At 51.8% G+C, this 12,835-nt stretch overlaps 6 protein-coding genes across 6 annotated transcripts; 3 read left to right on the top strand and 3 right to left on the bottom strand.

The window, feature by feature from the left end:
* Positions 1 to 243: 243 nt before the first annotated feature.
* Positions 244 to 3,495, bottom strand: LTS14_005951 (uncharacterized protein; the record flags this gene model as incomplete). Its single annotated transcript, XM_064838649.1, has 2 exons — positions 244 to 810; positions 865 to 3,495. The coding sequence occupies 2 exons, from the start codon at positions 3,493 to 3,495 to the stop codon at positions 244 to 246; spliced, it is 3,198 nt and encodes a 1,065-aa protein (XP_064693474.1).
* An 893-nt stretch (positions 3,496 to 4,388) lies between these two features.
* On the top strand, positions 4,389 to 6,107 carry GWT1 (Glucosaminyl phosphatidylinositol (GlcN-PI) nositol acylation protein; the record flags this gene model as incomplete). The annotated part of the gene is made up of 2 exons (XM_064838648.1): positions 4,389 to 4,484; positions 4,545 to 6,107. 2 exons carry the CDS (start codon positions 4,389 to 4,391, stop codon positions 6,105 to 6,107), a joined length of 1,659 nt encoding a protein of 552 aa, XP_064693473.1.
* Positions 6,108 to 6,311: 204 nt separating this feature from the next.
* On the top strand, positions 6,312 to 7,818 carry LTS14_005949 (uncharacterized protein; the record flags this gene model as incomplete). Its single annotated transcript, XM_064838647.1, has 2 exons — positions 6,312 to 7,185; positions 7,598 to 7,818. The coding sequence occupies 2 exons, from the start codon at positions 6,312 to 6,314 to the stop codon at positions 7,816 to 7,818; spliced, it is 1,095 nt and encodes a 364-aa protein (XP_064693472.1).
* Positions 7,819 to 9,127: 1,309 nt separating this feature from the next.
* On the bottom strand, positions 9,128 to 9,430 carry LTS14_005948 (uncharacterized protein; the record flags this gene model as incomplete). The annotated part of the gene is made up of 2 exons (XM_064838646.1): positions 9,128 to 9,280; positions 9,335 to 9,430. The coding sequence occupies 2 exons, from the start codon at positions 9,428 to 9,430 to the stop codon at positions 9,128 to 9,130; spliced, it is 249 nt and encodes an 82-aa protein (XP_064693471.1).
* A 213-nt stretch (positions 9,431 to 9,643) lies between these two features.
* VMA10 (H(+)-transporting V1 sector ATPase subunit G) lies at positions 9,644 to 10,225 on the top strand (the record flags this gene model as incomplete). Its single annotated transcript, XM_064838645.1, has 5 exons — positions 9,644 to 9,646; positions 9,699 to 9,737; positions 9,798 to 9,840; positions 9,893 to 9,993; positions 10,061 to 10,225. The coding sequence occupies 5 exons, from the start codon at positions 9,644 to 9,646 to the stop codon at positions 10,223 to 10,225; spliced, it is 351 nt and encodes a 116-aa protein (XP_064693470.1).
* A 553-nt stretch (positions 10,226 to 10,778) lies between these two features.
* TGL2 (lipase 2) lies at positions 10,779 to 11,991 on the bottom strand (the record flags this gene model as incomplete). The annotated part of the gene is made up of 5 exons (XM_064838644.1): positions 10,779 to 10,804; positions 10,866 to 11,386; positions 11,432 to 11,442; positions 11,501 to 11,510; positions 11,564 to 11,991. The coding sequence occupies 5 exons, from the start codon at positions 11,989 to 11,991 to the stop codon at positions 10,779 to 10,781; spliced, it is 996 nt and encodes a 331-aa protein (XP_064693469.1).
* Positions 11,992 to 12,835: the final 844 nt, after the last annotated feature.

Genomic DNA, 12,835 nt, shown 5'->3' with positions numbered 1-12,835 from the left:
CTATATCACTGAAGCATAAGAGCATCGAGCAATACATACCTTACAGCAAGAACGACCATCAGCCTTCTTCCCTCCCATACTCGACTACCGTATGCTTCAGGCCACCACAGGTGAGTAGATTGCTCCTTATGCCCTGTCTGTATAATATTCCAACGACAAGAAATGTGAAACATCTTCATCGCAAGGAATTTCCTGCGATCAAGAACCCTCTCCTGCGAATGGGCTCGGAGACGTCGGGTGCGTTCATGCATCTGGTCCACCGATTTGAGCAGCAAGACGCTGAAGCATCGTCGTGCCCTGCTGGACAAGCGCATAGGAAGCACTAGCCTGTACAGCAGCTTCACGAGCAGCTAGACAGCTGATCTGCGCATTGCGTGCGTTCTCGTGCGACTCACGCAAGACCTGCACGAACTCGAGGAGGCGAAGTTTACGGACTGGGTCGGATTCTCGAGCTGCTTTGGCACGAAGCTTCTCGCCCCAGCTCAAGACCGAGGAGCGGTCGTCGTGTGCAGACGTGGACTTGTCGAGGGTAGAAGGTGGTGTGGCGGCAGACGTGGATTTACTGTCTTTGCGTTGTGGGGTGTGATGTACCGAGGGAGTCCGAGGATCCATAGTGGGACTCCCCGCCAGCTTCGGTGGCTTGCTGATGGCGACAGTACGGACGGTACTCTGCTCTTCTTTCTTCGAGGCACCGTCTTCAGCAACAGCAGGAATTTGAGGCATGTCGGAGGCTCTCTTGTCACGCCTGTGTGAGAACATGCCCTGAAGCTTGTCGATGACGAGTCGGCTTCTCGAGCGGGCCCTCTTGGCCTGCAATCTTGTCAGTAGCTGGTCGTGTGTCGACAAATGTATTGTATTGCTAACCTTTTGCACGTTGTTGCCCTCAGACTGAGACCTACCCTTCTCAGCAGATGGGTTGCGACCACGGTGAGAACCACCAACGATGTTGAACTGCTTCGTGTTCGGCGTTGGCATCTTCGGTGCCTTCTTCGCCTCAGCAGAAGCGGTGGGACGACTAAAGCCACGACCTGGGAGTGTCTCGCGTGCTGTCTTTACAGATCCAGGCTTGCGCTTATCAAGGGACGGCGAGGACAGACGACGAGGCGGACCACCCAGTGGCGAGAGATCAGCACTACCAGGTCCGATCAGTGCCATCACCTTCTTCGACTCAACACGCGATGGATAGCCAATCGACCGAGGAGGCTCCGGAACCGCCTTTCGTTGGACCTGCGGGATGGCATTGTCGATGGCCATAGTATTCGTCTGATGTGGCGAGACATCTACGAGATCTGGGAGAATGGCCTGCAAAGATGCCGTACTGTCCGACCACTTGCTAGCAATGGGCTCGATTTGTGGTAGCTGTGGCTTGATGTTGTCGATAATATCAGTCTTATGGTCCTTGGCTTCTGGTAATAACCCATGCATGTCTGCGTCGTCAAGCACAACAGCGTCTTGAGCTAGGAACTTCTGAGCAGCTGCAGCATTTTTCATGAATGAGGCCTCCTTGGTCGCTCTATCCATGCCGCACTTGATATGACCGAACCTCTCCTGAATCGTCTCCTCATCCACCTTGTTCTGGAATGGTGCGCCATTCCCTTCTAAAATAGACAGAGTCCGCGTGATATGCCTTTTCGCCTCCTTATCGAAGGGCGCGAAACCCTGCGTGCTGATGCGCCCGTCCTGATCAATGTACTCATCAAGCAGGTCCATAAATGAGTAATTGGTCAAAAGCGGTTGCTGCCTCCAGCTCTGCTTGGGGTATTCATTCGGTCGGCCTTCTTGCGATATGGACAGTCGATCGCGCAGACTCGTGCTGTTGGACGTGATAGGAGGCATATCCAGAGGCTCCTCAAGATCTGCGTAGAGCGGTAAAGCTGCTTGACTGGGTATTGTCTGCAGCGGAACTGTGTAGGGACTGGTCGAAGGTGGGCCTTTGCTGAACGACGGGGCAGCATTGTAGAACAGGGATGCCGCAGGATGGCGGTAGAAAGTCGCTGGCGAAGTGTTGCCGTACCTGTGAGGGTCATCGCTGTCATAGAATGTGCCGTGTGGCCACGATGGTGTAACAACCTCTTCGTCGTCTGAAGAGCTTGTGGCGAAGGTATTGTCTGGCGTGCTGGCATGACTACGGTCCGTCATAGAGCCAGCGCTTCGCCCATAATTTTTGTCTATCGTCGACAGCGTGGTGGTACTGCTGTCGAAACCAATTGTGCGCTTCAGCTGGGAGAGCTGCCTTCTCTTTATGCCCTGATCCAACTTCTCCAGCGCACCAGCGGCATCGAGGCGACGAGTCCCGAACGAGGGAGCTTTCGTTGATTTGTGAGTGGATTTGATTGATGGTGTGGTAGTGTATGTGCTGCCCCGAGGCTTCACGTCCACCAGCATACCTTTCGTCGGCTCTGGAATGGGGATACGAGATGCAGTCTTTTGAGCCCTGACACTTCTGGAGGTCGCGATGCTTGGTGTCATTGGCGATGGAGTGACTCTTCCGTGAGAGATACTGCTAGGACGAGGACGGGAGAAGCTTGCGGGCGAGGGCGAATGTGGGCGGGACTCGGATCGTGCACTGGGCACCGTGGCCATGAGGTCGGCAAAGCCCGGGACTGGATGGTTTGGTGGAGCGGCCGCACTCTCCAGAACTCCTCTGGATTTGGTCGAAGTAGTAGAACAGTACATGCTGTTGGAGAGCAATTCTTCCGCCATCTGCACCTCATGGGACGGCTCTTCATAGTCGTGAAGCAAATCATGTTCGACCGCTGCTTCTGTCGTACCGTGGCCAACTTTGTCATTAGTGCCAATGCTGTTGAGTGACGAGTATGAAGACTCAAGAGATGGCACTGTGCCAGGACTAGCCAAACCGATAGCAGAGAGAGCCGTGTCGATGAGACCGTTAGACACGTCGTTGGCCCATCTATCGGGCGAGAAGATAGTATCAGTCTGCCCAGGGTGAGTTGAAAAATCGTCAATCTCGGCAGAAGGCACGACCAGGGACGGAGATTCCGCAACTGGAGTTGCCAGACTGGCTTTTGGAGTCAAAGGAGTATAGCCACGCATGCGCATGGACTTGTCACTCGCATCTACCAACGTCCGGCTATTCCTAGCTGGACTCATCGCGGAGCGGATCTGAGCAACTGGTGGAGCTGGGAGTGGCTTGTCAGTCATGGCCGTCGGTGTCGAATGACGAGAACTCAGGACACTGGATCTCGTAGATGTGGCCGTGCTTCTGGGAGATGCTACACTCGAGTCCATTCGCCGCGGAAGTCGACTCGGAGTGACAGTCTGATCTATTGCACGTGAAGAAGGAGGGCTGGCCTTGGCGGCGGAAGCCTTGGTAGGTGCAAGCAGTGGACTAGAAGGCGGTGATGCTTTGCTAGTGGGTGATGTTAGAGGCGAGTTCTCATCCTTGAGTCGTGAGTAGCTTAGATTTGCTTTGGTAGAGTGACGTTTGAGGCGGGGCTCGCGTTGTGTATTGATGTCGCGTTCAGCAAGCGGCATTGTGGTCGTTCCTCGTGGCTGCGGTGCGACTGATCGGCATGTGCAGGAAACTGTGCACGTTCCTGATGCAAAGGACTCGAGGTGGATGAATGGAGCTGTCATGTGCAGACGGTCAAGAATACGTGGGTGCTGATGGCCTCGAGGACTGGCGTTCGTATGGAGGATAGCACCGGTTGCGGGTTGGTCAGTCTGGTAACTCACGTTCGGCAGTGGCGCAAGATGGATCCGAGACAGCAGCGTATGGAAGCCGAAGAATAATTCGATGAGCTCTCTGTTTGTAGGTCAAGATCAAGTGTGACAGAACGCTAGGGATTCTGTGCATTGCTCCACGGTCTGGGCCGTGCGAGCTAGCTTCCGACTGCTGGTTCAAACAGGCAGGTACGCGTATGAGAAGGAGCGGCCGTGTACGTTAGCTTGATCATATTCTTTATTTCATTCGCTCGTTATAGAGCAAGTGAACTGTATCCACACTGGAGGCCATCATACATCGTGGCGAAACATGCAAAAAGAACAGCTCCGTTACTATCGACCTGTCATTGGCCTCCTCGATTGTGGTGGGCAGGAGTATAGGAAGGCGCAGTGCCCTTTTCGCGGCAGAGATCAGGCATCTTGCTCGACGCATCCATACGGCTTCTGGTCGATTGTACGTCGATCCAACGGAAAAGCAGCATTCAAGCCGCATTGCACAATATGTGGTGTCGCCAGGGCGCGTCGGCGTGAGGTCGAAAGTCGGTGCGACGACATGCACAAGCAATGCTCCATCTCAATTTCCGGGCCCACAACGCCAGCGCCCCGAACCGCAACTCTAGAATATTCGTGCATCCTATTTCTTCGACTGCCAGACTACAAGCTGGCATGACCACAACAACCCTTCTTCCCGACATTCTATCATTATGACGCCAGAGTACAAGGCCGAGAAGGAGGCCTCCGTCTCTTTCCTCGGCGGCGGCGGAATCTGGGAGATCAACTTTGTCACCGTGATTGCTCCTGTACGCTCCCTCTGCTCGTGCTACTTCGGCTGCTTGCTTGCATACTAAATAATATCATAGGTCGCAGCATTACTATGGGCCATTTTCCAGACACGTCAAAGCTTCTTCAAGCCGTACACGATCTCGGCCGGACTGCTGGATTTCTTACTCCATTGCGGAGCGATTCTGTTTGCAACGACTGTCTATGGCAACGGACCTCAGATACTCCTCGGGCTACTCTTCTTACCTGCTGTCGCAGTTTTACTGCAGCCGACGTCTGGCTCGGCACCGGTTCCGAAGGTTCCCAGCCAGGTCAATGCCAATGGAAAGCCGACTAGCGCTGAGCAAGGCTCGACGGCCGACCTTGATCCGCTGCCTATCAAGCCATTCATCACCATGTATCGAGGAGCGATGATGATCATCACGTGCACCAGTATTCTTGCTGTCGATTTCAAAGTCTTTCCACGTCGCTTTGCCAAGACGGAGAGCTTTGGCACTTCATTGATGGATATGGGTGTAGGCTCCTTCGTCTTTGGAGCAGGCATGATCGCAGCTCGACAGCAGCTCAAGGAGCAGCTATCAGGCGCACCTTCGATACCCAACGGTCTTAATAATGCTGTTCGTCATGCATTGCCACTCGCCGCCCTCGGCTTCGTCAGGTTCTGGAGCGTGAAAGGCTTGGAGTACGCTGAGCATGTCAGTGAATATGGTGTTCACTGGAACTTTTTCTTCACACTTGCACTACTTGGCCCAGTCACCGCCATACTGCAGCCTCTCCTGAGGCGTATACCCTCGCTCGGTGGTTTGACCTTCTTCATTGCATGTGTCTACGAATGCGCACTCTACTTCACTCCAGATCTAAAAGTCTACATCATCCTATCGGAGCGCATACCTGGAGACTGGCTATCACAGAACCGCGAAGGTGTCTTCTCATTCATTGGTTACCTAGCCATCTTCCTTGCTGGTATGGGTACAGGCAGAACCATTCTAGCAAGAGATTCTGGCCCAGAAGACGAGATGAACGCTGCAGACGGCGATCCGCTAGATGAAGACGACGAATGGCTGGCAGAAGTGCTCGGTAGCTCAGACCAGAATGATGTGACTGGTGCCGACAATGCGACAGCCACCAAGCCAGCGCCAAAGAAGAACGAACCTCATCCAGATCCAATGGGCATCATCTACGTGGCCAATTCTAAAGATGACTCTATCTTCCTCGCAAAGTGGACTGGTATATGGTTCATTCTATCAGGCTGGGCATTGTGGCACTATGGCCCGCGTTTGACTGTCTCTCGCCGCATGGCCAATCTACCATACATTGTCTGGGTCTGCTGCTTCAACACGGCGCAGTTACTGCTCTTCAATCTTGTGCAGAGGCTGATGTTTCCAAACGTTCATGAGGCTAAGGATCGGGAGACGGAAAGGCAGAGAGTCAAGGATGCTACGAGTAGGGTCATGCATGCTTTCAATCGCAATGGGCTAGCTTTGTTCCTGCTGGCGAATCTTTTGACTGGCGCTGTCAATATGGCTGTGCCTACTTGGCATATGGATGACGTGTCTGCTATGGCCATCTTGGTGACCTACATCGCGACACTGTGCGGCGCGGGTTTGCTGCTTGACCATTACGATATATCAATCAAGCTATAGCACAACAACGGCACGATTTAGCAAACTATGTCCTGACAAGAAGCGCATCATTAGCCCGTCTGTATATCAAAGAGCATTGCGATCCGGCCGTGAAAGAAGTCAGCAAGCTTGCCGTTGAGTTATGAAGACTTAGAGCTTCCACCCTATTCGTCATAGGCTCACACAACCAGAGACAACCCACACAGGTCGACCGGCACAATCATCATGTCCAAAGCTCAATGGTTGGACTACTCTCGCTATATGCATGCCGAGCATCCGCGGTGGAGACATGCTTTCATCGCAAAAAGATGGGGGGCGCTCAAGATTCCACTGAAGAAGATCGCTGAATGGAACCGTCTCAATGCTCTGGGAGTCTTCGCGCCCGCTGCAGTTCTCATTGCCCAAGTGGGAGGTGCTGCTGCTGCTGGCCAGGCTATGATGGGTGGAAATGCTGTGGGCGGGGTAGGAAATGCAGCAGCGGGCGGGACAGGGATCGCGGCAGGCGTCGTCGGTGTCGGCCCTGGTGGTGTAGGCGGTGCGGGACAGGTCGCTGGTAGGCAAGGCGTTACACCAGGCGGTGGACAAGTCAACGTCGCTGGACTCGCCCTGGGCGTACCAAGAAATGCAACAGTGGGCGCAGGCCCTGTTCACGTCGGTCATGTACCTGGTGCAGCCAACCACCCGGTAGCCGCTGCCCAAGATGCGAGCGACAATCTGCACGCACAGATAGACGTCGAAGATCCAGATCCAGACATGCTGTACGACTGGGATTGCAGCGATCGTGTAGCAGATGACAACACGAGCCGCCTGGAATATCTGCTTCAGGCAGATCACTCTAATGTTTTTGGCACCGGGTGGCATGCGGCTAAGGAAGCGTGTAGAGGCAGGAATACGACTAGCATCTGGTTCCGACTGGATGACAATGATCGAATTTCTGATAGGATTGTCGTCAAGGATACCTATCTTACCCTGAGTCAGTGGGTCGATGTACGAAAGTGGGAAGTGGAGAACCCGAAGCAACGGACTATGCATCCAATGGAATATGGTGTCCAGAGCATACTTCGCAAGACATCTCACGATCGTCATTTTGCTTGGATCCGTAAGTGCAATGTCTTCGCCAAACGCCGTATGTATCGACTCTTCACAGACATTGTCCTTACAGTGAATGGTCTCCTCTGATTGCAAAATACGCTGCTGAGAAACAATCAATACCAGAAGGAGGGACTTCTCTGCTTGCGAGGCACGTGGCTGAGAAGCGGTCAATACCTGAGCCATTTTTGTGGACGCTCTTCGCAGCGCTCGCAAATGCCGCATTGATCATGGAGCAGGGATCGCTCGATCAGGAGGTGGATGGCTGGCAGCAGGCCATCCATCGCGATATCAAGCCAGATAATATCATCTTGGTCTCGCCACTACAGTGCCACAGGACGATGTGCCGGGCGATGATGTGCGAAGTTAGGAGCGCATGGTACCTGTTCTCGGGGATTACGGTGCAGCTATCTTGACTACAGGCGAAGGTCCCGATGACCCGGACCTATATCGCGAAGTCTCTGGAGGACAAGATGCTCATGCTTGGAACGGAGCTCGAGGCTTTCGCTCTCTAGAGACAACGGCAGTCAAGCCAGATCTTCCATGGTATCTCAGCCAGGACGAGAAGATCCTATCGGCAAGCAATATTTGGTCAATCGGCAGAACTATGATCAGCTTTAATGGACCGGGTTTCCGATTGTAATCCAGAATCAGCTGGCTTCAACTTCTGATCCCTTGATCCTGCAAAGCGTCAGCCCACTGTGCAGAGTCTCAGGGCACAATTTGGTTATTCACCCTGGTTGATCAATCTGGTGGAAAGGTGCTGCAAGTTTGTGCCTGCTGAGTGACCATCCGCGATTCAGTTGCGCGAAGATATCCGTGCGTGCGTTCAGAAGAAGGAACTTGATCTTCTCACCGCGGAGGAAGACATGTGGCATCCGGAGGACAGGTTTGCTATTGGAACACTGGAGCCCCTTGGTATGAGACAAGCGCGTAAGCGTCATAGTGATAACGCGGTCCTCAGATGATGGGCGATGGTCAGCATATACATGATGCCGACGCTGAGGACGATGACTTGCATGCAGCACAGAGCGATGATGGTGAGAGTGACGATATTTCCGAATCAGGGCGCAGCAAACCTTGCTCTATTTCCAGCGATCAGACGGATTAACAAGAGGATAACAGTGGGCAGGACGAGAATGTGTCTGATGGACAAGACGAAAGCCATGCTGTCGATGAGACCGCTGATCTGATTATTTGTACGTATATTTCGTTTCGCTTGCAAGTTTGATCCAAATGTCCGTCGAATGCATTGCGCAAACACTGTGTCTGCAAATGCTGCTTGCGTCTGTCCGCGTACACCGCAAACAGTACGGCCGAAGCATAGATCTGGGAGATGGATCCTTAATGACATCTTCTTCTTCCTCACGTAACAGCCGCGTATTGCGACGCAGTTTTGCATGCCCCACCCACAACGTTCGACAATCGCCACAGGAACTCATCTGCCTTCTACCTGCTCTCGTTGAGGCCAGAGTTTGGAGGACATTGCAGACAAGTCTGGATCGTAGCACAACGTCAATCCCAGCAATTCCCCAAGTCCTTACTGGGCTAGCGACCATTGCTACGGTGGCGCAAGATGCAGCACTGACGACCTCAGCCCTTGCATCGTCCGTTTCAGATGGCTGCGACACCTGTGCTGGTAGCATTCGCCCATTTCGTGCAAGAGGAAGCACGGCGGCAGGAGGACAGGCAGTCGATATGACCGCGGACGAGGCACAGAGTGACAGAGAACATGAGCTCGGTAGAACGGCCGCCGACAATCCAGCATGTAGGAGCAGTCTGAAGGCTGTGTGTCTGTGGCCATTGGAATCGTCCAGCAGAGCTTATCATGATCCTGGACCCACAGAAGTAGGACATCAAGGATCCTATGTTCGATGTCCTTCGCAGGCTGCAGCAGACAAGGCTTCCGAGTAGTGTCCGATCATCACAGGCCATACAATCGACCCATGATCTCATCTCGCCTTCACTTCTCCCTCAGCGCTCTGGCTAACATTCTGCACCTTCCTGTATTCCTCTTCCAGCTGTTTCTGCATCTCGAAGTCCAGTAGCCGTTCTCGCTTGACTCGTTGCTGCTCCATATCGCGGATGACACCTTGGTGCATTGCCTGTAGACCATATCAGTAATTGATCACCGAGTTCCGATGAGATGCAATGCATACAGCTTTATCCGACTTCTGCTGCTGGTGCACGAAGACGACGATTCCGATGGCGCTGAGGGTTGTGGTGGCGAGGGTGATTTTGGCTTTCGTCGACATGACTTGATCATGTGTAAGTGAATGGTAGCGATAAAAGAAGCATCAAGTAGTGGTTGCAGTGTACGAGCCCGGAAAATGCTCGGTGATCTCTCGCTGGTTGGCCGACGTCAATGCTTCGAGCTTCAAGCTGCAACTACATCGTCGACTTGCTTCTGCGACCCTTGATAGGCTCAAACAACGTTCGTTACTTCGATCAGTACACACAGCGCAACGATGGTATGCTCTTATGCCAGTGTACATGTGGAGTCGTCATTAACACATATACTAGGCTGCTCAAAATTCAGCCGGTATTCAGACGCTGCTCGACGTACGTACTACCTACTCGCCTTGCCATACATATGGAGCACAGCACTAACAAACCTTACAGGCAGAAAGAGAGGCACAGAAGATCGTACAAAAGGCGAGAGAATGTGAGGCAACTCGTGTCAGACACCAGGCGACTACGCTCTGATCTTGGCATAGACCGAACAAAGCGAGTGAAGGACGCTCGTAGCGAAGCTCAGAAAGAAATCGAGGACTACCGCAAGCAAAAGGACGAGGAGTTTCAGTCATTCGAGAAGGAGGTTTGTATACGCCTCCGCTCAGCATCCGCAGCTCTCTTGAGATCGCACGCTTCTAACAACCTAACAGCACACATCAGGCAACAAAGCCGCCGAAGAGCAAGCAGAGAAGGACATTCAGGCGCAGCTAGACGAGATCAAGAAGATAGGGCAGAAGACTGGTCCGAAGGTCGTGGATGATTTGGTCAAGGCGGTTATGGATGTGCATCCTGAGGTGCCTACGAGGGCGGTATGAGGAGATGGATGCGTATGGCGCGGTTGGGAGCTTGTACAGTTGAGAAGATGTAGGGAATTTCATGATACCATCGTCTGCGATTGAAGGCTTCTCACGTCCATCCACAGCATATACGGATGTGCTGAAGCTGCGCACCAATGCCACTCTGTAGCACCCTGCACTCCCCACAATGACTGGCCCGATCCGCACTCCAGGTCTCTCGCGCTCGAGGCTCTGGTGCTAGTCACCGCCACCAGTACAAGGTGCCGCCGAAGGTAGATGTTGTCGGCTCCACCGCCAATCAAGTAGTGGCGGTATCATGTCTCCCCACTTACGATTTAGCACATCCGCAGAGAGGTCGCATCCCCATTATTATATTATGATGGGCCACGCACTGTAAGTGGCTGATCGTTTTGGCCTGATTTTTCGAGTGCTGGGTCATGCGTTGGCAAGCGGCAGGGGTAGCGCGTACCAGTAGCCCAGCTAAAGAGTAAGGTCCCATGCCGTCACACCGCGGCCGTGAACTCGATTCCGCCTCGCATGTTCCAGGACGGACGGACGTACTATCGAGCATTCACAGGCCTTCCTTGGCAAGCATATCTATTGGCACCAGATTAGCATCCACCGCCACCATCTCTCGGTAATGATCATGGAAGCTCACCAGCAATGTCTAGATAGAAGGCGATAGCATTGAAATTCCTCCGATGCCCAGAAAGAGTCCAAATATACCACCTCAATCTATTCGTCCAGTTGATCTGATCCAAATGACTGACATCGTCCAACGTCCCCTTATACGTGCCCCATCTGGAACTGTTCACACTGACAAGCCCATCGTTCGGTCCTTCAGCTTCTTGTATGACGGAATGACTTTTCCGAAAAACACTAGTAAACCTTGGGCGAAGCGTGGCACCGTAGCTGAAATACCTCACGCCTTCCAAGTCCGGTGTCCGGGGGTTGAAAGAATCAGCCATGTACTTCATCGTCAATTGCTGAAAAGCTCCAGATTCCAGACCGAAGAATTCGAGAGCTTGGTAGAGTTTGGGGATGTTAATGGGGCCGATGCGCTTGAACATCCAGTCTGCGAAGGCGGAGCCATGGTGGGGTGTAGCTATGGTTGTAAGGGAGCGGACGCTCACGTTGGGAGGTTTAAGGCGGGATATCATGTAGCGGGAGTCAAGACCTCTGTGTGGCAGTAAGTATCAGTAGGTCAGGGCGTGATGCTTTTACTGGGACGTGGCCTACCCCTACACAGTCCGGTCAGTCGAATGCCATTCGTCATGTTACATCTCAACTTACCATGCTATGTCTACATCAAAGTCAGCGCCACGCATGAACCACTCGGGCATCGGTATGGCTCACCCAATGATGTTAACGGCCTTACCTCCTGCCTTCCTTTCAATACTCTCTGCAAGCCTCTGCGCCCTCGCCTCAATACTCCCACTTGGCGGCACCGTCGCCGTAATGACCTCAACCCCACGTGCAGCAAGCGCTTCCGTAATGCCATACCAGTATCTGATCCCGGGCAAGTTCTGGCCCGCCAGATGCAGTTCATCAAATCCTAGTAGTCCATGGGCGAGAATGATAGGATGTTTGGGTACCTGGTAGTCCTGTCGTAGAGTGGCGAATTGATCTTTGATCAATTCATCGACGTCCTTGAGACGAGGATCCCGCGCTTCCTTCTGGTGTGGTGCATGTTTGTGGAAAGGTGAGGTCTGTATACGATAGATCTTCCACGGATAACAAGGCCGCCGCCGCCTCAAGACATTCCGGTGGATGAGGGCTCTCATCGAATATGTTGATCGATGCCGTTGGCAGGATGTTGGTTGAAGCTGGGCGACGCGAGATCTAGACTTTTTCGCGTCGCGGATGACATCACGCGGAAACGGTTGATAGACATTGGAGTGTTTATAAAGAGACGTTAACGGACTATAGCTGTTCTAATCTAGTATAGACTATAGCTTATTAGCGCTACCGTAAGCAACAACAAGATAGTACCTGTTCTAGTAGATATATAGGTACTTATTACCTCTTTATATTAGAGCTAAAGCTAGAGCTATAATCTATATAACTCTAAAGTAGTTTACTATAATAATATAGGTCTAGTTATAGCCTAGCTAGACGTTCCCTAGATAAGCTTCCTATAGAGAGTAGGCTAAGCTAGCGTATTAGTACTATTAATATATAACTTATATAAACTAGATAATAGAACTATAAGATATATATAATACTAGAATACTTATAAGATCTACTATTTAATAGAATATATAGTATATACCTATAGTATAAGAGAGTTAGGACTCGTTAGATAAGTAAGTTCTAAGCGATAGATTAGATAAGTAACTACTCTAAGGTTTTAACCTTTTAGTAGATTAGTAACTTAGGTTAAATATAAACTACCTATATAAGAAACGTCTATTCTATATATATAGGAAATTTATATATAGTCGTAATTACTATTAGTAATTATAACCCGGTTATAGTAAACGCGATCTAGATTACTTAATTATCTAGTAATAAAGTAATCTTATATCTAGCCCTAGAGTTAGTCTACTAGTATTATATACCTACGGTATAAGGGGGTTAGAGCTCGTTAGACGAGTAAGTTCTAAGCGATAGGTCGGGTAAGTAACT

Source organism: Recurvomyces mirabilis (genome assembly GCF_035927965.1).
Source record: "Recurvomyces mirabilis strain CCFEE 5264 chromosome Unknown scaffold_15, whole genome shotgun sequence".
Classification (NCBI taxonomy): domain Eukaryota; kingdom Fungi; phylum Ascomycota; class Dothideomycetes; order Mycosphaerellales; family Teratosphaeriaceae; genus Recurvomyces; species Recurvomyces mirabilis.
This window is presented reverse-complemented; position numbering and strand designations above follow the sequence as displayed.